The sequence below is a fragment of the Chelonoidis abingdonii genome, chromosome 1 (assembly GCF_003597395.2).
Source record: "Chelonoidis abingdonii isolate Lonesome George chromosome 1, CheloAbing_2.0, whole genome shotgun sequence".
Taxonomy (NCBI): domain Eukaryota; kingdom Metazoa; phylum Chordata; order Testudines; family Testudinidae; genus Chelonoidis; species Chelonoidis abingdonii.
In genome coordinates, this window is record NC_133769.1 from 346,875,534 (window position 1) to 346,901,826 (window position 26,293).

The following is a 26,293-nucleotide window of genomic DNA, read 5'->3' on the forward strand; positions in this document are numbered from 1 at the left end:
CAACTGTGAGTGGGGTGGAGAAGAGTGATGTGTGAAAGAGACATTTGTTTATTAGACTTTCCCACCGGAGGGTGGGAAACTGAGGCAAAGGACAGTGCCCAGCACACTGTGAGATCAGGTATGTCCTTACAGCTGCATGCTTTTCAATGTGGTTGTTTTCCCAGACTAATGCTTGGTTCCCTTTCCCTTTTATTATACACAGACTCGGTGCTTGTGAGAGGGAAAGTATTGCCTCTTAGAAGCACCCACAGATGGTAAGTTTTCCCAGATAACCGCATAGGGGCTTGGGCAGATTCTGCTTTGTATTGTTAAGAGGAACCTCTAGATATTAAACCTGGCCCTTGTTGCTCCCAAATCCATCTGGCAGAAGAGTTACACTGCAAAAGGGTTAAGAATCACAGGGAAATAGTTTAATGAGGAAGATAAGTCATTAGGAATGACTGCAGGCCCGTATGCTCCCCCACTGTCATCGGGAACCAAACCGATGGAAAGCCAGAGACCAGGGGAAAAATGGCTATAAAGGATATTGCCTCTCTCTGTGTAGTTTCCCACCCCCTGCAAAAAATACCCTTTCTCTGAAAAGAGTCAAGGAAAGAGGTGAAGGGAGGACCCTGCAACCATACACTTCAAGAGGCATGGTCCCCTGCTCCATAGATTAAAGTGATGGGCATTTTAGACAGTGCTCGAGGCATGGGCCATATATTAATTTTCTTTGTTTTTGAAAAATCAGAGTCTGGTGAGCTGAATTAGGTTGCCCAGATGTCCTGATTTTATAGGGAGAGTCCCAATACCCAGGGCTTTTTCTTATGTAGATATCTATTACCTCCCATCCCCATCCCAATATTTCACACTTGCTATCTCGTCACTTTAATCTGAATGCAAAATTCAGGTTGAGATTTTAATCATCTAACAGTCATGCACATCAGGGCTACCTTTCCTACAACTTTACTGTAACCTGGCCCCAGTATGCACATTACAAGGTCTATCATAACACTGCAGTGCTGGACAGCGTGTATACTAGCTAAAAAATAACAGAACACAAAGGAATCATACAAACGAGCTGCACTGTATTTATAATAATAATCAAACATGCAGCATTTGGAACTACTGTATTTTATGCATTTTTGTGAACTGTATGAAAGATGGAAATTCCATTCTGTGAAGGATTTTGAGATTTCAGGATTTGTTTTTGTTTTGATTTGGAACAAAACACCAAAATTTCACAATTCTCCATGAAAGAAAATTCTGGGGAAAATATTCAGATTGATCAAAATGTGTAGTTTAGTTTCACCTTCAACTTTTATTATTATATTATAATATATAATACATTTAAATGATTGAAATAGCAAATGGTTTCAAAACAAAAAATTGAAACATTTCATTATGAAAATGTTGAAACAGGATGTTTCAACATAGTTGGAACTTTTTCCCCCCTCCATTTTTTTTTCTGAAACAATATTTTAGCAAAATCAACCTGATTTCAATTTTGATGGAACCTAATTTTCCAATGGAAAATGGTTCTGTGTAAGCTTTTTTGGCCAACTCTAAATGAAGGTTCCATTTGTAATGTTGATGCACAAAGAAGCAGAGTTTATGTTGTTGGAAACCTTAACTCTGAATTCCTTGTTTGTTTTTTTTTAAGTTATTAAAATCTCAGCCTTTGGCCAAATGCAGCACAGGTATAAACTCTACTGACTCCAGTTGATTTGGGCCTGCTTCTGCCTATTCAGAGTTTGGCCCACTAGATGACATCACTGTTTCCATGTATAACATAAAATGCCAATTGTAACAGCTTCTTTCAGGTGAACGTCATGTTTGAGCAGTATTACTGATCCTGATCCTGCAGCCTTTACCCAGGCAAAACTCCTGGTGTCTTTAGGCCTAATCCAAAGCTCACTGAAGTCAATGGGAAGTCTTTCCATTGACTTCACTGGATTTTGGATTAGGCCCATAGGCCCTGATCGGATTCCTGTTTGAGTAAATGGAAAGACTCCTATTGATCTGAGTGGGAGTTGGATCAGGCCCTTATTGATTTCAGTGAGAGTTTGCCTGAGCATGGGATCGAGAGAAAACAGAAATATATTGTATACCAATTCCTATTTGTTCAAGAGATCTCTTCTACTTGAGCCTGATCTCTATTGTTTTTATTGGGTAGAATTTTCAGTTCCTGTGTGCCTAAAGTAAAGTTGCTAAATCTATATTTAGGCACCTAATTTTAAAGTTTGAGCCATTGGTAGTATTAATTATGGTTTCTGAGTGTCCAGATGTGCCCCAGAAACAAGTGAAGACATAGTCTCTGTCCTAACAAGCTTATACAATCTGGAGCCTACTAATAATAAGAACCTAGCTAGACAGACATATAGATAGATAAAAGTAGAATTTACTGTGCCCAAAAAGATGTGAGGGTGTCAGAAAGTTTGAAAAAAGGAATGTCATTTGATTTTTAAAATGACTTCTTCATATAAGATTTAAGGAGCTCTTCTGTTGCTCAAGAATAAATGATCATACTTACCAGGCATGGTGATTAGTGTTCCAGGTCTTTCTCCACTACCCACTTCTTCTATGCCATGTGCAGTTATTGAATAGGGCCTGACAGCTTTATTCTTAAATATAAGGAGTATAGAATCACCAACCTCTGCATGGATTAAGGGCCCTAAATGAAAAACAACAAGCTATGGTGACTAACATTGCTCTTTTAAAATAAAGAAAACTGGAGTTTGTCCAGAAGTCAGCTCAGAAACGGATATTTAATATTATTTTTCCAAGTTGTAGAATTTGCTAGCGTTTAACTTAGAAGTTTACTTTTGTGACATGTCACTGTTGCTCATAATGAAAGTAAAGAGAAATCAGTGTAAATCCACATGTGAAATGCTGTGAGATCAAAACTGTAAAGAGGCTAACAGCCACTTCACTGAGAGTTAAGGAAGAACAATCATTTCATAGGCTAGAGACCTTACAGCAGCATAGCTGTACCGATCCAGCTGTAAGATCTCTCGTGTAGCCGCTTTATGCCAACAGGAGAGAGCTCTCCCCTCAACATAATTAAACCACACCCCTGAGCAATGTAAGGTTTGCCAACATAAATGGTAGTGTACACATGACCTTAGAGAAACAATATTCTCCCTCAGAGCCCATCAGAAATGGTCAGATTCCATCAGCCTCCAGGGACAGGCCATCAAAACAGGTCCCTAACTGCAGCAGATGAGGGGTATCCCAAATATGGCAGTCAAAAGTCAATTTTTTTCCAGTGTAAAATGGTTTGGGGGGGGGGGGGTTGGATTTTTTTAACAAATGAAAATGTTAACGGCAATTTTTTCAGAAACTAAAAACAACTGATTATGTCTCATGGTATAATAATTCAAAACTTTTTTTGGTTTTCAGTTTTTCATTGGGGAAAAAAGGAAAGTTTTCACGAACCTTTTTAAAAAAGGAATTGTTTTCATTACTTTCAAAAATGTTCCCAGAAAATCCATAGCATTTTATGACCAGCTGTAGCCCCATCCCTAAATCACAGGAGGTGATGGGATCATTCCAAAGGACACAGGTAACATTTCCAATTCTCCAACTCCTAATCTCAACCCAAACACCTAACATCCAGTCCAACCTACCTGCCCACCAGAACATAGCAAAAAAAAAAACCCACTGTGCATACGAAACTAAGGCAGATGCTGGAAATGTCTGTGTTTTGTCCATCCTAGCTGGATGTACTTGTTACCAGGGCCAGGCCCTGGGGTAGTTTTATTAAACTTAGCACCCAAAAAACAAACACACACAATTTGCACATGCCCAAATTGTGGCTGAGTCCAAATTTGGAGCATACCATACTCTGTTGCTGCAACCACACCCTGCTCCCCAGAGCTGTTCCCATTGACCTGTTCAGCAGATCTTTAAAGGCATAGGTAAATCTTAAACCTGGCACTCTTATATGTGCTACATACTTCCAACAAACTGCTTCCTGTTTGGAAATACCTGTCTTTACAATCGCTGATTAAAATGTGTGTAAAACCACTGAAAAATCTGGGACCGATCCAAGTGTTCATTGTTTCCTTCTACAACAAAACTGACACAACTGTGGCAAACCCAGGACAAATGGCTACTAAGGGAGGGGCAGTGTAAGAAGGAGGCGCCCTGGCTCCCCACCGCACCTGAGGGGGAAGAGCCAGAGCAGGCACCTCTGTGGGCAGAGCCAGTACCGCCTGTTCCCGCCCCCCGGAAGTCAAGGGGCGGGACAGGAAGTATAAAAGCCAGGGCCCAGAGCTCAGTTGAGCCCAGGATGCTGAAGAGTACAGATGTGGAGGCCTGAGCTCCTGCTCAGCCCAGCTTGCCTTGTGCTCACTATCCTGAGGAGCGCTGGCCGGACCTACCTCGAGCCAAGTATCCAGAGGAGCGCTGGCCAGACCTGCCCCGTGCCGGGTATCCTGAGGACCCTCAGCCTGAACTACCCTGCGCCCGCTGGTCGGAGGAGCTGCCAGAGCCTGCGTCCCCCCCAGTCTCCGAGGAACCGATGGTCTGGAACCTGCCGGACTACCGCCACGTGAGGAACAGGTACCAAGGGAGGGGAGTTGGAGTTAAGCCCTCGGGGCAGACGATCTACAGTCAGGCCGCAGAAGGCCCCGAGCCATGGATTGCCGGTGTATCTCGGCAGGATCCCCACTGACCACCCTGTCAGTGTGTTTCCGGTGGGAGCCTATGATCACCCTGTCAGTGTGTTTTGGTCTGGGATCCCACACAGACCGCGTTAGGGCGAACCGCGCTACCAGGGCCCCGGGCTGAAACGCCAGAGAGTGGGTGGCCTGAGCGTTCCCGCTGCCACCCGATAACCGGGTGGCAGAGATTTCCCCCTATCACCCCAGCACCCTGAGCTGTGCTACGGTTTTGTTTTGCAGCCTCCGCCTGCCCAAGGGGCCAGGGCCTCTAGACTTTGTTACTGTTCTGCCCTGGGGCCCCAGAGGGCCGAGAAGCCTGAACTGTTTTGTCGCCCCGCCCTGTTTCTAAGGCGGCCAGGGCCCATAGACCTTATTTGCCTGACCTCAAGTACAGGACGGCGTAGAAACCCCTCCCGCGCCTAGAAGGAGGTCGCCCTGGTCTCCCGCCGCACCTGAGGGGGACGAGGCCCGAACCGACGGGCTTACAGGCAGTAATTAGTCCCAGGGGGTTAAAAGGCCTCCTCCAATCCACTGAGGAGAGAGAACCAGGGGGAAATAAGGTTCAGTGGGAAAAGGTGTTACCAGGGAATTAATTAGGTTCAGCTGGCTCCAACTGCTGAAGACCTTTTTAAACCCTCCCTAGGGGGCGGAAGCAGGAGGTAGAGTGAGAGAAGCAGGGAACTTGCCAGCAAGTTAGGTGCAGCAAGGTTCTGAACCCTTCCAGCAAGGAAGGCTGAGCCCTGTCTCCAGAAGGGGAGAAAACAAGCACAAGGGTCTGATTGAGGGAAGGATTAGCCAGACCCTGTACTACCAAGAAGGGTTTGCTTTGCCCAAGCCTGTGTCTCCAAGGCTAAAAAGGACTGAGCCTGCTGAGGAGAAGAAGGTACTTTACCACACAGCCTGTTTGGTTTTGGAAAGAGATGCTCTCTTACATTTGATATACTCTGTGAGTTAAGAGCTACTTGCCTAGGATTGCTAAGTGTTCCTCCTGTGCTGATCTCACTTTGTGCTTTGTAAAGTCTCCGTTTGTGTACTCTCTGTAAACCACCTTCTTGTATTTTGAACCAATCCGATCTTCACCTGGGCTTACAAAAACTTTCCCATAACTGCAAATTAAAAAAGACAAAAAGTTAAAAGTGCAAACTATCTAAAGTGCTAATGAAAGATTTGCTTTATTACTTGCTGGAGAACACCTCTTTAGCATTCTGTTTAAGGCTTTTATGTCTTACATGTGACAAATCGGTGAATACCTTCATATTCATCACTGTGACCATTTGGGCTTAATAGCACCAGCAAGGTGATAACTCAGAGTCTTTACAGCAATAGTTCTACCTAAATGAATATTAGAGCCTGACACACAGAATGAGCAGTTCTGATTCCATCCAGAAGAGGGCAGTGATACAGACCAGCCCAGGCGTGGGCAAACTTTCTGGTCTAAGGGCAACATCAGGGAATAGAAATTGGATGGTGGGCCATGAATGCTCACAAAATTGGGACTGGGGTGTGGGAGGGAGTGCGGGCTCTGGGGTGGGGCTGGGGATGAGGAGTTTGGGGTATAGAAGGGTGCTCTGGGCTGCAACTGAGGGGTTTGGAGGGAGATCAGGGGTGTGAGAAGAGGTTAAGGTTCTGGCTGGGGATGCGGGCTCTGGTGTGGGGCTGAGAGGTTTGGGGTGCAGGAAGATGCTCCATGCTGGGATTGAGGAGTTTGGAGGACAGGAGGGGGATCAGGGCTGGGGCAGAGGGTTGGGGCATGGGGAGAGGCTCTGAGCGGCACTTACCTCAAACGGCTCCCGGAAGCAGTGGCATGTCCCTTCTCCCTCTCCTAGGCATGGAGAGGCCGCCGAACCTCAGAGCAGAGCCATGCCATGGCTTCCAGGAGCCCTGTGGTGCGGCCCCCAATCCAATGTCCTGCCTGGAGTGCCACAGCAGGGCCAAGCAGCATGATGTGGCCTCGACCTGGCTCCCCAGCAGGAGCTCATGGGCCGGTTTAAAACGGCTTGGCCTGCAGGCTGTAGTCTGCCCATCCCTGCACTAGCCACTGATGCTTTTACTATATATTACACATTTCTGGCTCTGACCATAATGCCAGTATACACAAGGTTCTCCAATTATCCAGTCCTTCTGCCCCAGGTTTACATAATTTCCCCCATCCCCAGCATCTTGGACCAAATACTAGAAAAAAGGTGGATTGATCAGTAGGGGGCACTCAAAAACAAACAAAAAAAGGAGATTGTTTCCACTCTCTTCCGGGAGCAGTGGCCTTTCATTGCAGTGTCACCTTCAAGATGTGCTCTGGGAGGGGAGTCTCTAGGTTGGCTCACAGCATGCTTTTGCAAAATGAAAGCAGAACATGTGCCAACTTTTGTACTTTGCATGGATGTACAAGAGCAATCCTTTGCCAAGGGTGGAGCTGACATTGTTTTAATTACGTTCCTTATTAGGAGAAAGTGACTCTTTCTGGGATTCTTCCACACTGTTACATAACATACTGCCAATAGTCCTCAATAAATCTATCTTTCTTGGCTCCTTTGTACTCCTCTTTTTTTTTTTTTTAACTGGGTACATTTTGCCAGACTGGCACATTTCTGAAGTAGTTTGTCTTTTTGAAGTTGCAAGGTTCAAACTCCCTTTTATGTTCTTTGGAGGCTTGGAAGTAAATAGGCATTGCACATAGATGCCTCTGAAATTCTTTGCACAGTTCAAGTTTCCCTATAGCAGCAGAATTCAGGAGAACAGTTAAAAAAACATGATTTGGCTGTGGCTATGCTAGAAGCCCATACTGTATTTTAACTAGGTGGGGGGCTCCTGTGCTGCAACCAGGGGTGGATTTTCCAATAGACATACCTGAGCTACTTCATCTTCAATAAGGTCTTGTTCCTAGCAGTGGCTGAGTGACTCTGACTTAATTGGGAGTTGAGAGTGCTCAGAATCTTGCAGGATTGAGCTAAGGGCCTGATCCAAAACCACCTGATGTCAACAGGAGTCCTTCCATTAACTATAATGGTAACTGAATCAGGCCTCATATGAGCCAGTACAATAATCATATATGCCTGAATTCTCATACTTGGTAGTTCTAGTCCTGTAGCAAACTAACTTATCTGTCCAAGAGTATAAAAAACTAGGTAAAGCAAAGTACTTATTGCTGGCAAAACTAGCTTTAAAAGAATTAAAAAAAAAAAAAAAGTTTGTGGAAAAGGTAAATACTTTTCTTAACCCTAAATATAAGAAAAAAAGGAGACAAGGTGGGTGGACCAGTAAAAGAGATTATCTGACCCACCTTGACTCTCTCATATCATGGGACCAATACAGCTACAACTCCTCTGTGAACAAAAGTTTACTTTCACTGGACCTGATTTCTATTTAGGTAAATTACTTTCTATACAAGTAAACACCCTTCTGACTTCATCTTGACTGTGTGTGATTCTTAATGTCATGTCTGATCCTGCATATATTGAGGGTATGCAACTTTATTCATCTGAGCAGTCCCACTCAGAGGCAGTGCTTTTGGTAAGTAAAGTTACCCATGTGTTTAATGACAGGTTTCAGAGTAGCAGCCATGTTAGTGTGTCTGCAAGATAAGACCTTTAAAATTCTCCAGCCAAAGGTAAATTATTTATTCACATCAAAGTGGAGCACTCAGGAAACACTTGCCTATAAAATAGCATTGGTGACAGAGGCCCAGAACCCACCCCCTAAACAGATATAAAGGGACACCATCCATTTAATAATCACCCTGCTGACTTGCAATTGTTACAAGAACTATAACTCCTAAGGTTACTAAAACAGAAAGAAATGAAAGAATGACCTTTTCTAAATTTTCAATTTGTTGACCAAGTCAGTTTCACTGTTTCTTTCCCCATACTGTCAGTCAATTTAGCTGTTTTCCCGTTTCAAGTGGGTCTTTCACTCAGAAACAGGAGAGAGAAAAAACATTTGAACAAATAGAAATATATGACTGTAAAAGAGAACCCTCAAATTGGCAAGGGGCTCTAGAGACAAGTGTAGTTATACTGTTTATGTGATCTTGGGCAAGTCTCTTAGGCATCGACTCAGCAAAGTGTGTGCACGCGCTTCAATCTCATTTATTTATCCTGAGGTTGTTGGATTTCTTTGTGTCCCATCTGTTTGGGTATATATAGAACAGAGCATGTAACTGTGTCATCTTGGGCCAGGTTTTCAAAGAGTCTGGCACTTAGCAGCTCTCCTTAAAGCATAAATGAAGTGACCACACTTTCCAAAGTGATCAGCACCTACTGCTAATGGGAGCTGCTGGGTGCTGAGCACTTTGAAAACATATGTGCCAAAATGGGAGCAGAATTCTTGTGAAAATCTGACCCTCTGCGGCTAAATGTGGTACCAATGCTTTAGGCTCGATACTCTATTGCATTATATCACATTACTTCACTGAAGCACCAGATGGAGATCAGCCTGCACATTGCCAGTTGCAGGATCAGGGCCTTAGACTGTAAGCTCTTCAAGGCAGGGACTGTCTCATGTGTTTGCTCTGTTCAGGATACAGTGGGGCTTCAGTCTTGGTTGGGGTCTCCAGCCACTAGTGAGCCACTACAATTAATAATAATGTAAAGATACTTTACATTTTAAAAACTTGATTTATAGATTTTAAGGCCAGAAGATCATCTAGTCTGACCTTTTTCATTGCACAGGTCTTGGAACATCACCCAGTAACTCCTGCATCAAGCCCATAACTTCTGGTTGAGCTAAAGCCTCTCTTTTAAATAGCTACTCAATGACTAGAGTTCACAGTGGTGCTGTTCCTATAATGGGATGAAACAACACCCTGGATCCACCTCTTTGCTATCTCCACCCCACATTTTGGAAAAGTTCAGATAAGGATCTGAACGCTGTGTCCCATCCCAAGGTTATAAGGCACTACAATATTAAACTCAAAGTGATGATATATTTAGCTACCAGATGCTACTGTTACACTCTCTGGTCTGTGTTTATCTATCTATAGACCAACAGAAAGCGCTCAGGAGGCAGGGGTAAGGGCACTGAAAAGAGGAAATACAAGGTGTAACCAGGCAGGACTCACTCCTGCGGCGCCTCCTGCTGGTCACTTCAGGAATTAGCTCAAACTGCAGCTCGGAGCACCCTCAGCAGGCCGGTGATCCACCTTGGTTCCTGCTACAGGCCCTGTGTCCCTCCCTGGACCCAGGTGCCCCTTTTACGTGGGGTTCTGTCCCCCTGGCAGTAACCCCTTTCTCCTTAGGGTTTCCCCTCCCTGGGAACCCCCCACTCTATCCCCACTTTGCCTCAGTGTCTCGGCAACTGCCCAGTCATTAGCTAGCCCCACACCCTGGGGCAGACTGCAGTATTAGCTCTATCATCAGCAAAGGGTTTTGGACCCGCTGCCTTGGCACTACCCCTGGGTTGCACCGCAACCCCAGTACCCATTCTACGGCCCTAATTCTAGGTCGCTGCCTGGGGTCCCTTCCAGGGCAGGCAAGCTCCCCAGCCCGCTTCACCCTAGTACTTGTCTGGTCCCTTGCAGCAGCAACACCTTTCTCTCTCTGAAAACACAGATAAGAGACAAGAAGACGCCTTGGCTCCTGGCTTCTTTCTGCCCTTTTATAGAGGGCCTGTGGCTCAGTTTGGGTGTGTGCCTCCAGAACTGCTGCCATGCGTCCCCAATCTCAGGCCCAAATCCAAAAGGCTGCGCTTGCTGCAGCCCCCCCTTCCTGGGGCTTTTTTTTACCCCTTCGGGGGCCTGGAGCAGGGTTTGCCTCTGTCTACCTACAGATTTAAAACAGGCCAAGCTAACGCAGTTTACGCCTGTCCGACCCTGCCCGCTCTGGCGGTCGTGAGGGAGACACCCGACCGCTGGCGCACGTTTTATTACTTAGAGTGCGCCAGGTTGCCAGCCCTATGGCTCTGACTATCACTGTGTGCGTTTTTGGGCTGCACTTTTCCCCTCACCTCCTTCTCTACGCATAGCCTAATCCGTGGCCGCCACGAAGTCCGGGAATCGGTCTGGTTCAACCTCCTCCTGCCTTGGCTAAACAAGCCATTATACGCCCAGGGAGAGGAGGTGGCGATGGAGCCTCGGTGACTGTGGGGCTTGTTTCCGGGTCCCGGGTCGTTTCGGTATCGGGCGGAGTTCTCTGGGCGGGCGTCCACTGGTCCCTTGACGACTTCGGGAGCAGTGGGCGCTGTCGGGGTTCTCTGCTCGGTGTCCCGTCGCTGCCCTTCTTATGACCCTCTGACCACACTCCCGTCCCTGTTCTTTTATTAGTTGTCCCCCGTAATCAATGGGCTTCTGTGGTCCTGTGGGTCCTCCCCTTAGGCTGGGGGGGGATCCTTTAGCAGTGGGCGGGCTTTGCCCGCCCACTTCCCAGGAACCCAATAGATACACAAGGCCAAAACATTTCCAGGGAATCTAAAACCTCAGCAGCATCAGCTCATAAGGGAATGTTAGCCAGAGAACCGAGCTGTAATTTAATATCTAAAAATATATAATAACATTTTCAAAAGTGCCTGAGTTAGGAGACCGAGTCCCATTTTCAAAAGTAACACAGGTGCCTGAGCTAGGTGCCTCATACCTTTGAGAAGAGAAGCTAGACACTTAAATCCCTTTGATCTAGGTCTTAGGAGCCTCCATGCCACTGACTTTCAATGAGACTAGGTTCCTAAGTCACTTAAGCACTTTCTAAATTTTTACCCAGAAACCACATTACTCAGTAGGAAATAAACATTGTATTATAACTTCTTTGCAGCAAATATATGTTTTAGCAAACATCTAACACACTCCAAAAGCACTAGCTAGCTTTTCTGAAACCCAAAACATGTTTAGGTTTCCCCATCAGAGCATGTATGAATACAGTTTGGTGTTAACTTGACTTCAGTACCTTGCATCTTTGTCACTCAGAGCCCAGGTTTTATTAGGTGCATAATCCCATTCCACTTCTTCTGCAGCAATGTAATACGTTCTCATGGTTCCATAGGGCTGCCCAGGGCGAGCTGTACTGCTACAGCTATTCACTTCATACATCTGTTTCATTCCAGCCAAAAAGTGATCAAATGTTCTGCAAACCACTTTAAAAATGCCTGCAAGGGAATGCACTGGGGATTTATATAAAGGATAAAATGACAGGATTAAAGATAAAACCCCATTCCTCATACTTTAGTAACCTGTCCCCAAAGCAAACAAGACCTGCTATTGCACTGAGAGCCATGCAGCCAGACACTTGTTCTCACAGAGAGACCTGCTGAGATAAGTGGAGATCCTCACAGGTGCAGATGCAAACACATGTGGTTTTCCATGCATTCAGTGAGATGGAAATACACCACTTATCTCCTTTTGCCATTTACAAACTATGGTTTTGATCCTACACTGTAAGTCTTTTCAGGATCAATGGGAACATTCCCTCACTGATTCTGATATGTAATGACCAAAACATGACCACTGTATCCTTGAGAAAGCAAGTAACTTTGTGACCCTCATGAGAACTGACATAATCTTCCCTAGAAATCCTTAAACATCATCCTTAATTATTTCTCATTATTTAAACCTGAATAAGCTCTTTTAGCTGAGGGAGTACTGTCAATAAGATGGCTGGCTTTTAGAAACGAGCTGGCCAGCAAACCCTCACTACCCTTAAGTACCATCCAGTTAGCTGCATTTTCTATGGGTATAACACTTCCAGCTGCAGAATTTTGAAGGCAGCTATCCCAGGAGTAACACCATTTATCTAATACTACAATGCCATTTCTTTTTCTGCAGATGTTCTTTTAGAGAATATAATGGGGACACTATGGCATCCTATCCACTTTGTTAGGTGGGATCGGGCAGCAAATCCAACTGCAGGACGCTGAACAACACTCTTGCTTAGAAGTTTCAGCTCCATTTTAGTTGGCATTTAGCTTCTGCTAACATTGGCTTGTTTTAGGCATCTATTCAGTGCCAGAGCTTTAATGTTAATATCTGATCAACTGTGTAGATGTGAAGTCATTGATCAAATAGTAAAGTGAGGAACAAGAACATAGCACCTTTTATCTAAGAGTCTCAAAGTGCTTTGCAAACATCAATATTTGTATTAATAGATAGATTGCACTGTGAAAGCCCAGCCCAGGAGAGTGACTAGTGCGGAGCAGTCTTGTCCCAGGGAATGTTCTGGAAGGCACTGTGCCACAATGACTCCCAGAGCTCCTGAGAGCACAGCTGTTGTGCCATTCCTCTAGGGCTTGTCTACACTAGAGGTTATGTCGGTATAACTTATGTTGCTCAGCAGTGTGAATAAGCCAACCCCCGAACGACGTAAGTGACACTGACCTAAGCGCTGGTGTGGACAGCGCTAAGTCAGCAGGACAGCTACCACCTCTTGAAGAGGTGGTTTTATATGCTGATGGAAGAGCTCTCTCTTGTCAGCAGGGAATGTCTTCAATGCAACTGTGCCACTGTAGCGCTTCTAGTGTAGACTAGCCCTTAGAGTGTAAACTCTTCAGGAAAGGGACGACTCTCACTAGATGTTTGTACAGCACCTGGCATAATGTGTTCTGACCTGATTTGGAATTACTGCAATACATAAGGGCCAGTTGTGCCACCCACATATTCACCAGCATGAATAAGGGATGAATGCTTGGGCCTATACTAAATAGGAGGGTGCAGCATTTGACCATCCCCACTGGCAAGTGCAAAGAGAGTTAGGTGAAGCCATGACTCCTCTCTGTCCTTCTAGAGAGGTTCCCACCCATAGGGGCCTAGCTCTGAATAGCTCTTGCTCTCAGGGCTTAAAAGGACAGAGGTGGCTTCCCATAAATGTGCGGAAGATGGGCAAGGCTTCTTGTGTCCTCCTCCTTGTGCACCCAAGCACAGGCTGGCCACAATCTGGCTCTGAATAGTTACATCTTGCAATACCCCGGTGAGGTAGGTAAATGTTTTCAGATCTATTTGTAGCTGAGCAGGCTGAGGCACAGAGAAATTAAGTGATGTATTCAAGCCCAACTCAGTGGCTTAATGGTCAAGCCAGAAGTAGAACCCATGCTTCCTAACTCTCAGAACCTTGCTCTACATACTAGATTCCAATCTCACCCTACTGCTTATAAAGTCAAGGTTATAGAGAAGTAAGATATCCTTTAATTAAGATGAATCACAGATGTTAGAGACTGAAAAAATCCATTAAGCTATTCACTCCAGCTTCTTGTTAGTGCAGGATCATGAGAAAGGTAGATTATTGTTTGTTCAGATGCCCAAATTCTGGCCAAGATTTATACTCTGTAATTCCATTACAGATGATGGCATTGCATAGGATGCACGCTGAAATAGAATTTTCTTTCTAGTCCATACTTACACTCAGCACACAATAGACCAAATCCTGCTAGCTAATAAACATTCATAACTCCCACTGATGTCACATTGGCTATGTCTACACTATAGCTACACACAGCTGTGATGGTTGAGTGGTTAAGGGATTGGAGCTGAAATCCAGTGGGGTTTCCCTGCTCAGCTTTGAATCCTGCTCACAGCAAGAGCTGTGTTTTACTTAACCAGTGGAATAAACTGCGTAAGGAGGTTGTGGAATCTCCATCATTGGGGATTTTTAAGAGCAGGTTGGACAATCACCTGTCAGGGATAGTCTAGATAATACTCAGTCCTGCCTTGAATGCAGGGGACTCGACTAGAAAACCTCTTGAGGTCTCTTCCAGCCCTATGATTCTATGAACTAGGGGTGTGATTCCAGTGCTCATATACACATACTCATGAGAGCTCTCATCTAAACAGCAGTGTAGCCACGGTAGCGCAGGTAGTGGCAGAGCAGGCACAACTGAGCCATGAAGAATACAGACCCTCCTGAAACTGGTGGGTAGAAGAGCTGGCACAATTGTGTGTACATGAGCAGGGGAATAACACCCCTAGCTCACAATGCAGGTGTTTGTTAAATGCTCTGGCCAAATTCTTCTCTCAATTATAGCGTTGAAAAACTGTAACAACTCCACTGGAGTTACACCAGTGTAAAGGAAAACAACATTGGACCTTAATGTTTGCAAAGCTTCTCTGAGTGCAGAATATGTCCCATATTAATTTTGAAAACATCACATCGCTGGATGATTAATGGAGAAATGGGAACACTTTTTATGCACACTCTGTAAGTGAAACGGAGTCCAGTACAGAGGCACAAGGCTATGCTTCACTTCAGTCCTACTTAAGACATCACTATAGCTCTTAAGTGGTTGCTGACCTTGTTCATGGGGTGAATGTTACCTTTATTTTTTTATTTAGAGTTATGGAACATTTTATGATGATCCTCTCTGCTTGCTTGTCAATCTATCCCATGCCCATCAATGTAGGGGTGCTGTCTTTCGTTCCTTGGTGTACATACTTACCTGATTTCTAGCATCTTGGCAATGAAGAACTTTGGCCCGAATTAAGGCTCCTAGATTCACACATACTTTGTGGCTCCTTCACGTTTCCAGAGCCCTGTATATGGGCCTTAACATATGTGATAATCAAGCCCTTTGATTCCTGTGAACAGAGCAATACTGAGAGAAATTAAAAAACATACCCACATGGTCTGGCTGCATGAGTGCCGTCCCCGATGAGTGCGGAAACAAGGGCAGTGTATCCCTTGTCGTCCCACTCAAATGGATGGTGTTTCCTTGGAAATGAACTCCATGCATGTCCGTGAAGGTGCCTAGGCCAATCATATGCCAAGAAACTTTGTCATCCTTGCACATCACCAATCCTGGCAGATTACCGAACAAGTAGCCATTTACAGCTGAAGGAGAAGACAGTTCAGTTAGTAAGATGTGTCATAATTCTGCAAATATTCTGCTAGCATGTCTAGCCAGGGAACGCTGATAGAGTATGTCACATTAATTAATTGGGAAGGGTCTTCTGTGAAGCACTGCACAGGTGGTACCTATCAACATCAAGTACAGAAGATTAATTGCCTTAATGCTGTTCCTATAAACTCCTGTCTGGGTATCTGAGCTACTGTTAGATTTCATTCTTAGTCTGTGAAGTGGGATCTCTTAATAATTCTTTATACTGTGATGGCAGCTTTCATCCAAGCATTTCAAAGTGCTTTCCTAACATTAATTAAGCCTCAAGCAGTCCTGTAAATTAGGAAACACCAATACACTGACGGTTAAGGCAAAGAGAGGGCGAAAGGAGACCTAGGTTATAGTCTCAGCTGTGACTCAGACTTCCTGTGTTACATAGACCAAGTCACTTAACTATACTTTGCCTCAATGTACATTTTTATATAGTGAGGCTAGTAATCCCTCTTTATTTCCCAGGGGTGTTGTGGAGCTAAAATCAGTAAGGTTTGTAAAGCACTCTGCAATACTTGGATGAAAAGTGCCATGTCAGCATAAGGAACTATTGAGATACTGCCTCATACTGAAAGAATTACATATAATCAGCTGAACGAACCCAGTTCTGAGTTTAGATTAACTATGCCGGTCTTAATTAATTTCCTATAAAGTATGTGATGCTAATAGACACCACATGCATACTATTTCACAATATTTCCTTTATAATTAATTGATGTAATATGAGCAGTTAACTGCATAAATGTAATAGATTATTTTCATTTTATAGACAGGGAAACTGAGGCACAGAGAAGTTAAGTGAGTTGATCCAGGTCAGACAGCTAGTCAGTCAGAATGTCTTGGGCCCATCAGGATAGTGCCTAAGAGCCAGATTCTGGTCCCCTTACACATGCTGAGATGCAGAATGAGATTTAATCTTATCTACTGCAATGGGAGCAAAGTACTATTCAGTGTGAGTTAAGGAATCAGAATCTGGCCCTACAATGAATGATGACAAAATTTGGTAAGTCTTACACCTTCACTATTCATCTTCTTAAATATTTCTGGAAAGTCTTATTTACAGATTCCATACCGTGCATCTTGTTGGATTCCCGGAAATCCTCATCTTCATTGTTTACCTTTGAGGGGTCCCCAGTAAACATCTTAATATTTTTGTCAAGATACCAGCTGAGATTCTCATCAAAGACTGTGAAGAGCAGATAAAATTCCTTGTCTATTCCTTTCTGCAGTCAGGGAGGAAGCAAATGCATTAAAACGAAAGGTGCCTGTAGAACTACACATGTAAAGACTTTTTTTCTTATGAACTTTGTGATAGGAAAATAAATACTCTGCTTCAGTTGCTCTCGACCTTCTCCATACCAGCACCCCATGTCACACCAGGACCTTTTCCATTTAGCCATAAAGAAAGGTAGGTTGTTCATGATTCCATGAGACCTGTTCATGACCCACAGATTGAGGACTCATGTTCTACTTTAGCATGTATAGCTTCTTATACTGCATTCATCACCATGCTATCTGAGTTACATATTAACTCACACACAGAGACCCACAGAGATAGGCACACACCAAAGCCCTTGATCTGAACACCCAGGAACTATGATGATGTTCAGAGGCGGATCTGGATCCAAACTTTGCATCTGGCCCCAGTGTCGATGTTGAGTCCAGATCCAAACACTTCTAACTACGGGGAAGTTCAGAGCCAGATCAGAACTTCATAGCTTGGGTCCAGCTCTAGTCTGTATGACAAATGATAGGAATAAACAAATGTCGTGCTTCAGGGAAAGTGGAAAAAACAAAGATACAACTATAACATACTTAGTTTCCACTGATGAGTTTCCACCCTGAATAATGATATTTGTTTACCCTTTCCAATATTTTATTAATTGGGCTGAGCCTGTGTTGTGCAGTTCAGACCTGGATGTGACCTTCTCCACAGATCACCAAATCATGCCATTCAGGATAGGTAAACACAGTTAGTACCTGTGTTCCATCATGATTCAAAGTGTTCTTTCTACAAACTATCAAAGGTCCCACGAGGCCAGAGTTGGTGTCCATGACTGGATCAGATGCTGAGTAGTACAGGTAGGTCAGGCATGGCGGATCGCTGGTGGTTGGGCCAATGTTTTCAGGCACTCTCCATTTGTATGTGAAGGTCTCACAGGGTTTAACATGTGCTCCTAGCTTCCAATGTCCTTAAAATACAAAACAAATAAAAGCATCCCCCCCAAAAATTACACTTTTCTTCTATTTCCCAGAAAGTAAGTAATAGTTGAAGGTCGGTCACGGTCATTAGTTTCTGAAGACATATTCTCCATTCTAAGCAAAAAAGCAACACAAATACTGTCCAAATATTCACTGCCCTTTTCCACGGGGCTGGGCATGCCCAACTCCCATTGACAGCAGGTGCAGCTGTGGCTACTTAACAATTCAGACTCTAAAAAAAAATGAGGGGTCCTTGTGGCACCTTAGAGTCTAACACATTTATCTGATGAAGTGGGTTCTAGCCCACGAAAGCTTATGCCCAGATAAATTTGTTAGTCTCTAAGGTGCCACAAGGACTCCTCATTTTTTTTGCTGATACAGACTAACACAACTACCACTGAATTCAGACTTTATTAAATGTTTCTTTCTGGCTCTGCAACAGCACACCAGAAACTCTGCTGTGGTCTCAGGAGTGTTGCTTGCTGTTTATATGTTGTGACTCACTTGGAAGGGGGTACTGTCATGCAAAGGTTTGGTATATTTCCATTCACAGCAAAATCAGAGACAATGTTAAACTAGTAACACACCTGCCATGGAGATTGCCAGTACCACTGAGTGAAGACTTACAAAAGGGACTTTCTAGGATGGTTAGAAAAATGAGTCAATTCTGCACCCTTCAAACACAATGGCAAAACATCCACTGGCTTCAATGTGAGCAAAAGCAGGCCCAAAATGTGCTTTAAGATTGAAGAAATTGATTGGGCTGGTTGTCTCACTGCAGTTAAATGTGTCTGCCAGTGGCAGGCTGTGTGCATTTTATTCTCTCTGTGTCAGTTTATTTCAACTGGGCTCCTGAAATATTTCATAGGACCACAGATGATACGTTTGAAGGTTTAGATGAATTATGAACGAGTATATTAATATTATTACTTGAGGCTATAATATGTGCTACAAGCCACACTATAAAGAATGCAGAAGCATAAAGTTATACTGAAGAATGTAAAATGACAGCTCTTAGTAAACAAAATAGCATTGCTCTGCCACAGAACAAGAGTGAGCTTCAGGATGGGAGAATATGTCTAGACTTCATAACAAAAAAAGCAATATAATGCACCCAAGGTACAGTTAGCTACTTAGGCCAATCCATGCCAACCATAGCCACATGCATCGCCTAGGGCCCTATTACTAGAGAACTCCCACTGAGGTCAGACCGTGAATGTGAGCAGACAGAGCAGAAGCACATGTCAATCAGGGGACGGTTGTTGATGTGGGCGGCAGCAGGGTCTTTACTGATGACATCAAGGCTGGCCTCAGGGTGGTCTTGTTTCAGGAGAACAACACTGCGGGCTGCCTGGATGCCCACATTACATGCCGGGAGATCAGTGATTGAAAGCGTAACAGAATGTGCTGCTGCTGTTTGTATTGATTTCATTAGTTTGTTTACATTTTCCCTTTACTCGCTCTGTACAACTCTCTGCTGGGAATGTCCTGTGCGTTAGTTCTGAGCACTGCCAGGGCAGTCGAAACAAAGCAGGTGAGCCAAAAAGTGACTCGCCCTTCTGTTGAATGCTTTAAATTAGACCAAAAGTGTTACAGAGACAATGTGGAGATATTCTCAGATTAGGGAACTAGAATGTTTAGCCCTAATTTATAATGTGGGAGTTTTCACATCAACATTTATATATTTACAAGGATTAACTGCTTTGCTGCTTTCCAGTTACATGGGGCAAAAGGTACCTCCAGTGCTGTTCAATGTTCCAGGTTTATCACAATATGCCACTGTGATTAGAACATCAGAACATCAAAATAATGCTACCGTTACAGCTGGGGGCGGGGTGTGTGAGGAGAGGCGGAAGAGGGCAGAAAAAACAAGTAGCTCAGATCAGATCCTGAATTATTAACAGCAATATCCTAAAGAACTGCAATATTTAAAAAAACAAGACAAAGAAAGAGATATGTAAAAGCAGCAAAGAGTCCTGTGGCACCTTATAGACTAACAGACATTTTGGAGCATGAGCTTTCACGAGTGAATACCCACTTTGTCAGATGCATGGGATATGGTACCAGATTCTAATATCAGTTACTCCGGTGCAAATACAGTGTAGCTTCATTGACTTCAGTTGACTTATTCTAGATTTCCGCTAGTATAACTGAGATCATAATCTGGCCCATGATTTTCATTTGACATTATAAGATGGGAAAATATCTATTAGTCTCCAATCAGGGCCAGTTCCAGCTTTTTTGCCGCCTCAAGCAGCAAACAGGAAAAAAAAAAAAAAAAGTCGCCATCGGTGGCACTTTGGCGGCTGCTCTACCGCACCGTTTCATTCTTCGGCAGCAATTCAGCAGCAGGTCCTTCCTTTCGAGAGGGACTGAGGGACCCGCCATCGAATTGCCGCCGAAGACCTGGACATGCCACCCCTTCCCATTGGCCGCCTCAAGCACCTGCTTCCTGTGCTGGTGCCTGGAGCCGGCTCTGTCTCCAATGCATTGTCTGGTGCAAATCCAAGTGGAGGATCCAACACAGAGTAACTGAATGTATTTCTATGGCCTGTGTTATACAGAAGGTCAGACTAGATCAGTGGTGGGGGGCACCTCTTCCTGCAGCTCCCATTGGCCGGGAATGGTGAACTGCGGCCACTAGGAGCTGCAGGTGGCCGTGCAAATGCAAAGAAACGGTCCAGCCCATCAGCGGATTACCCTGATGGACCATGTGTAGCCTGCGGGCTGCAGGTTGCTCACCACTGGACTAGATGATCTAAGGATCCCTTCTGGGCTTGAAGTCTATGATTATATGAAGCAGACAAAGCTATAATGCTACAGATGAGGAGACTTAGCTTCAGGTAAATCAGATGGCAACAATCCTACCTTCATCACACACACAACTGAAACTTACCATCTAAATATGAGGTTCCTTCTGATTGCTTGCTATAGCTCACACCATGGGGCATAATGCTATAGTTCTTCTCAGCTTTGTTGGCAAAAGTAACTAACAAAGTATCTCCCACTTCAGCCTTGATAACTGGGCCTTGAAAACACAGCAGGAAATGAGTCACTTAGAAAAAGTGTCAAGCATGAAAATATTGCCCCCTCTACAGAACGGGGCTGATTTTTCTAGTAGCTACATGCACAAAATTCCCACTGAGATGGATTGGAATTGCATGCTTACAAATGAGGCAGTGTGATAGGACCTGAAAATATTTACAGTACCAAGTATTCCAAGGTGCATTGTAGCCTCAGTTCGGTTCTTCTTTCTGATAAACTTGTCGTCAGTGTATTCCACATACTGAACTTTCCAATATTGTCCTCCTATTCTATCAGTCCCTTGTGTAAAGAATGGTGCGGACTCACTGAGAAATAAACAAATCAGACTGATTACATAGTAGCATATACATTTATAACACTAGACTAAGGGCAAAAGTCCTTCTTTCAGATGATACAGGACTAGATGGACAATGGATCTATCCAGTATGGCCATTCTTATGATCTACTGATATAAAACACTATATAAAAGCTAGGTATATTATTGTTGTTGTCGTCATGTTATGGTGTTGTTATGTCCCAGAATTCAGGTACCATCATATGCTGAGCCTGTATCACGACTGGAAGTCCCATGGTTATGAATGGGAGCTCTATGTGAAGATTAACCAACAAAAAAATGTGCATTATAGAGAATAGAATGGCACTGCAGATCCAGAACCAGCCCTAGAGATCGGTCTAATAGTTTGTCTGAAACTTCTTGCCTTGGCAGGTTATACATTCCAGAATTAAATGACAGTGTCGTCATCTGATTTCGAACTCTGGAAAGGTGCAGTGTGGCTGTTGTTAGAAATGACAGGAAGGGAGTGTGAAGAACATGATCATAGAACCATAGAGTTAGATGAGACTGTAAGGGTCATCTAGTCTAACCCTCTACCAAAATGCAGGATTTGTTGGGTCTAAACCATCCAAGACAGATGCTATCCAGCCTCCTTTTGAAAATCTCCTGTGAAGGAGCTTCCACAACCTCCCTAGGTTGTCTGTTCCATTGTCCTACTATTCTTACAGTTAGGATTAAATCTCAGGAAAATCTTCCTAAATCTGCTGTGCTGTAGTTTGAACCCATTGCCTCTTGTCCTGTCCTCTGTGGCAAGAGAGAACAACTTTTCTCTATCTTCTTTAAAAGTAGCCTTTCAAGTATTTGAAGCCTGCTATCATGTCCCATCTTAATCTCCTGTTTTCCAGACTCAACATATCCAGTTCCCCCAGCCTGTGCTCATATAGCTTGCATTCCATCCCTTTGATCATCTTTGCTGCTGGCCTCTGGATCCTTCCAGTTTTTCTACATCCCTTCTATACACTGGTGACCAAAACTGGACACAGTACTCCAGTTGAGACCTAATCAACGTTGAGTAGAGTGGTACTATCACCTCCTGTGACTTGCATGCTATGCCTCTGCTAATGCAACCTAAAATCACATTTGCTTTTTTTGCAACAGCATTGCATTTCTGACTCCTGTTGAGGTTATGATCCACCAAAACTCCTTCCCAGCAGCGCTGCTGCCAAGCCAGTTATCCTCCACTTTGTATTTGTGCATTTGGTTTTTCTTCCCTAAATGTCTTAACTTACATTTGTCTTTGTTGAATTTCATTTTGTTGTCTATAGCTCAGTTCTCCAGTTTATCAAGATCCCTCTGAATTTTAGCTCTATCCTCAAATCTGTGTCATCTGCAGATTTGGTCAGCATGCTCTCTATTCTTACATCCATGTCATTAATAAAGATATTAAACAACACTGGACCCAGAACAGATCTCTGGGGACCTCACTTAGGACCTACCTCCAATCTGACATAATTCCACAGTAGTTATTCTTTGTTTGTGGTTGTTTAACCAATTATGTATCAATTTAATGGAAGTTCTGTCAAGCCTGCATTTCTCCAACTTATCAGAATGTCATGTGGGACTGTGACAAAAGCCATGTAGAAATCCAGGTATATTAAGTCCACCACATTCCCCCATCCACCAAAATAGTTACCCTGTCAAAGACGGAAATCAAGCTGGTTTGGCATGATTTGTTCTTAGTAAATCCATGCTGTCTGCTCACCTTCTCTATTGAGCAGCTGACCCACACTATTCTTGATTTTTCTTTTTTGTCTGACGTGTTTGAAAAACCCCTTCTAGTTGTCTCTAACATTTCTTGCCAGCTATAACTCATTCTTTGCCTTGGCTTTCCTGATTTTTTCCTTACACATTCATGCTATTCCCATGTATACTTCCTTGGTGACATGCTCCTCCTTTTATTTCCTGTATGTATCCTTTTCGGTTTTTGGATAACTAAAAAGCTCCTTGTGCAGCCACATTGGCCTCCTATGGTGCTTCTTATCTTTTCTCTGCGCCAGACTAGCTTGATGTTGACCCTCCAGTATTACATCTTTTAGGAACTGCCAGCCTTGACAGCTAGCCCCCTCTGACTCCTTTTTTTCCTAATTTGTGTTTTCATGGAAACTTCTTGTCTACTATTTCTCTGAGTTGGTTGAAATCCACCTTTTTGAATTCCAGTGTCCTTGTTTTGCTGTTCTCATGTCCTCCTTTCCATAGGATCTTGAATTCTAACAGATCATGATCACTTCCTCCCAAGTTCCTGAGCACCTTCATGTTCGCAACAAATTCTTCCCTGTTGGTCAAAATCAGATCCAAAACGGATAACCTCCTAGTTGTTTCCTCAACTTTCTGAATGAGAAAGTTGTCCCTGACATATGCTATGTTATGTTTTGTTGTAATAGTCTTCCAACAACTATCAGGAAAGTTAAAATCTCCCATTAATACAAGCTCATGTGTGTTAGTCTTGTTGCCTGCTTGTAGAATGACTCATCCACTTTCTCTCCCTGATGTGGTGGTCTATAACAGACCCCCACCTTAGCATCACTGTTGTTCTTTCTCTTTTTATCCTCACTCAGAGACTCTCGGTAGGTCTATCGCTCACTTCATCTTGGACCTCGGAGCAAGTGTATACATTCTTGATGTGCAGCGCAACACCTCCTTTTTTCCCATACCTATCCTTTCAGAACAAGCTATAGCCCTCAATGCTGGTACTCCAATCATGGGAATTGTCCCACCAAGTCATTGAAATGCCAATTATGTCATAATTTTATTCATATACCATGATTTCCAGTTCGTCCGGCTTGTTTCCCACACTACTTGCGTTTATATACAGGCATCAAAAATATTTTGATGAGTGCCCTCTTGCTTTTCCTCTCGTCTTTTCAATGCAGTTGTGATTTCTAGTCTCTTCTCCAGAAATTAGCTCCTTTCCCCTGTCATTCATTATTTGAGCCTGGATGCACATTGGATGGATTTTTGTCACCATTCCATGTAGGACCTAGTTTAAAGCTCTCCTTATCACATTCACAGTACTCTGTCACTGAGTAACAGAGTACCAAGGCTGAACTGTGTAACATTTGGACATTGATACCCCATGTTGCTCCGGCCAGTTTTCCAAGCAGGTTGTTGTGCGTTTTGACCTTAGTTGTGACCATCTTAAAAAGACAGCGACAAAGGTCAAAAGGCACAACAACCTGCTCGGAAAACTGGCCAGAAGGACATGAGGCGCCAACACCCAAACGCTATGCACTTCAGCCATGGCACTCTGTTACTCAGTGGCAGAGTGCACTTCAGTATGGGCTGGCTCATCTCACACAAGGATGATTGATGTATAACTTAATTGCACCGTGCATATTATTTCAGGCACACTTAAATCTACTCGTCTACCATGGTTACGGGTTCTCTGCAATATTACTCCATCCAGTGTTTGCAGAGAGGAAAGTATAGCAAAGCTCATGACAAAATTGGGTAAATATGCCACATCTAATGTTAACTTAAGCCTTGTTTAATCCAGCATATGGTTGTCTGCCTTCACAGCACCTGTTGTGGATAAATTTAGCAGGTAAGTGATTTACGGTAGAGGACATGTGGCAAGCTTCATGGTGCGCAGAGAAAGTGACAAATAATTATCTTGTCTCAGACCCCACTCAATGTTAACCCACATTTGATTTACCGTGAAGGCAATGGAGCCTTCTCAACCGGTTTTGTACCGGACGTGGAATTTGTGCTGCAGCAGAATTTCAGTAGCATTTTGGAGACAGTCCACCATGTCAATGTGGGCAGCCACAAACCATGACACGCATTGGTGAGGACTGCAAAATGTCTCCACTTCCTGGAGGTCTTTGTGCCTTGAACATGGTTGATAAGAATGCTGTGGCTTGGCATGATCAGATTGCATACACCAAATAAAATAATCAGGTTGCCAGACAATGTCCAAAGATGCTCTCCCCAGTGATTGATAGATGGAGCCCATCCCATCACAGTAATCCTCTTTCCTGGAACATCAGCTCATTGTCAAAGAAGCCAAAACCCTCTCACCAACACAGCCTGAGTAGACACACATTTACTTCCACTATTCGATAGTCTCTGCCCAGGCCTTTTCCTTCAACAAGGTGTGTGTACTGAACCAGTGCTCCAGTGTTGTGTTGGGGTGTAGAGCAACTGGAGGAGTCACTCTTTAGATGAGAGATGTAGTGATGTGGTCGCTTACAGAGCACTCCTTCGTGGCCAGGGGTCCCATTACAAGTACCCTGCCCTTACTGGCCCCTCTTAGGCCCCTTACCTTAGGGCAGTGGTGGGCAACCTGTGGCCCGTGGGCCATATACAGCCCGTCAGGGTAACCACTGGCAGGCTGTGAGACAGTTTGTTTACATTGACCATGCGCAGGCATGGCCTCCCGCAGCTTCCAGTGGCCGCGGTTCACCATTCCCGGCCCATGGGAACTGCAGGAAGCAGCACAAGCCACAGGGACGTGCTGGCTGCTGCTTCTGGCAGCTCCCATTGGCCAGGAACGGTGAACCACAGGCACTGGGAGCTGCGGGCGGCCGTGCCTGCTGATGGTCAATGTAAACATACTGTCTGGTGGTCCGCCAGCAGATTACCCTGATGGGCTGCCTACAGCCTGTGGGCTGCAGGTTGCCCACCGCTGCCTTAGGTAGGGTGACCAGATGTCCCAATTTTCTAGGGACAGTCCCGATTTTTAGGGTCTTTTTCTTATATACACTCCTATTACCCCGCACCCCATTCCGATTTTTCACATTTGCTGTCTAGTCACCCTAGCCTTAGAGCATGTCTACACTGCAATCAAAACTCCACGGCTGTCCCATGCAGCTTACTCAGGCTCACGTGGCTCAGGCTGCAGGGCTATTTCACTGCAGTGTAGACTTCTGGGCCCAGGTTGTAGGACCCTGAGACATAGGAGGGTCCCAGAGCTGAATGTTAACGCTGCAGTAAAACCACTTCTTAGCCCGAGCCCCATTAGCCCAAGTCAGTTGGCACAGGTCAGCTGCAGGTGTCTAATTGCAGTGCAGACATACCCTTACATGCTCCAGACAGTCTCTGCTGTGGCTCACAGCAGCCCTTTCTGGGACTGATTTAATGTCAAATAAAGTTCACACAAACCTCAAAAGTCCTTAATCACAAACTAATCCAAAAAGTCCTCAATGAGTCCCCCGCACAGAGTTCAAGATCGTAAGCCCCACTCATCTAGCAGGAGCTCTAGCACTGCTGTCTTACACTTACTTTCTCAACCTGACACTCCTGCAGCTTCCCACTACCTTTTACCTGGGATCAACTG

At 44.3% G+C, this 26,293-nt stretch overlaps 1 protein-coding gene across 1 annotated transcript in view; it reads right to left on the minus strand.

The window, feature by feature from the left end:
- The window catches only part of HEPHL1 (hephaestin like 1), a 57,157-nt gene that overhangs the window by 12,296 nt on the left and 18,568 nt on the right, over positions 1 to 26,293 (minus strand). The window contains exons 7-14 of the mRNA XM_075061731.1: positions 20,850 to 20,989; positions 20,536 to 20,667; positions 17,418 to 17,629; positions 16,510 to 16,660; positions 15,167 to 15,379; positions 11,513 to 11,711; positions 5,613 to 5,752; positions 2,513 to 2,653 (exon numbers count right to left, since the gene is read on the minus strand). Coding sequence (XP_074917832.1) covers positions 2,513 to 2,653; positions 5,613 to 5,752; positions 11,513 to 11,711; positions 15,167 to 15,379; positions 16,510 to 16,660; positions 17,418 to 17,629; positions 20,536 to 20,667; positions 20,850 to 20,989 — 1,328 coding nt within the window. The remainder of the gene's footprint in view (positions 1 to 2,512; positions 2,654 to 5,612; positions 5,753 to 11,512; positions 11,712 to 15,166; positions 15,380 to 16,509; positions 16,661 to 17,417; positions 17,630 to 20,535; positions 20,668 to 20,849; positions 20,990 to 26,293) is intronic.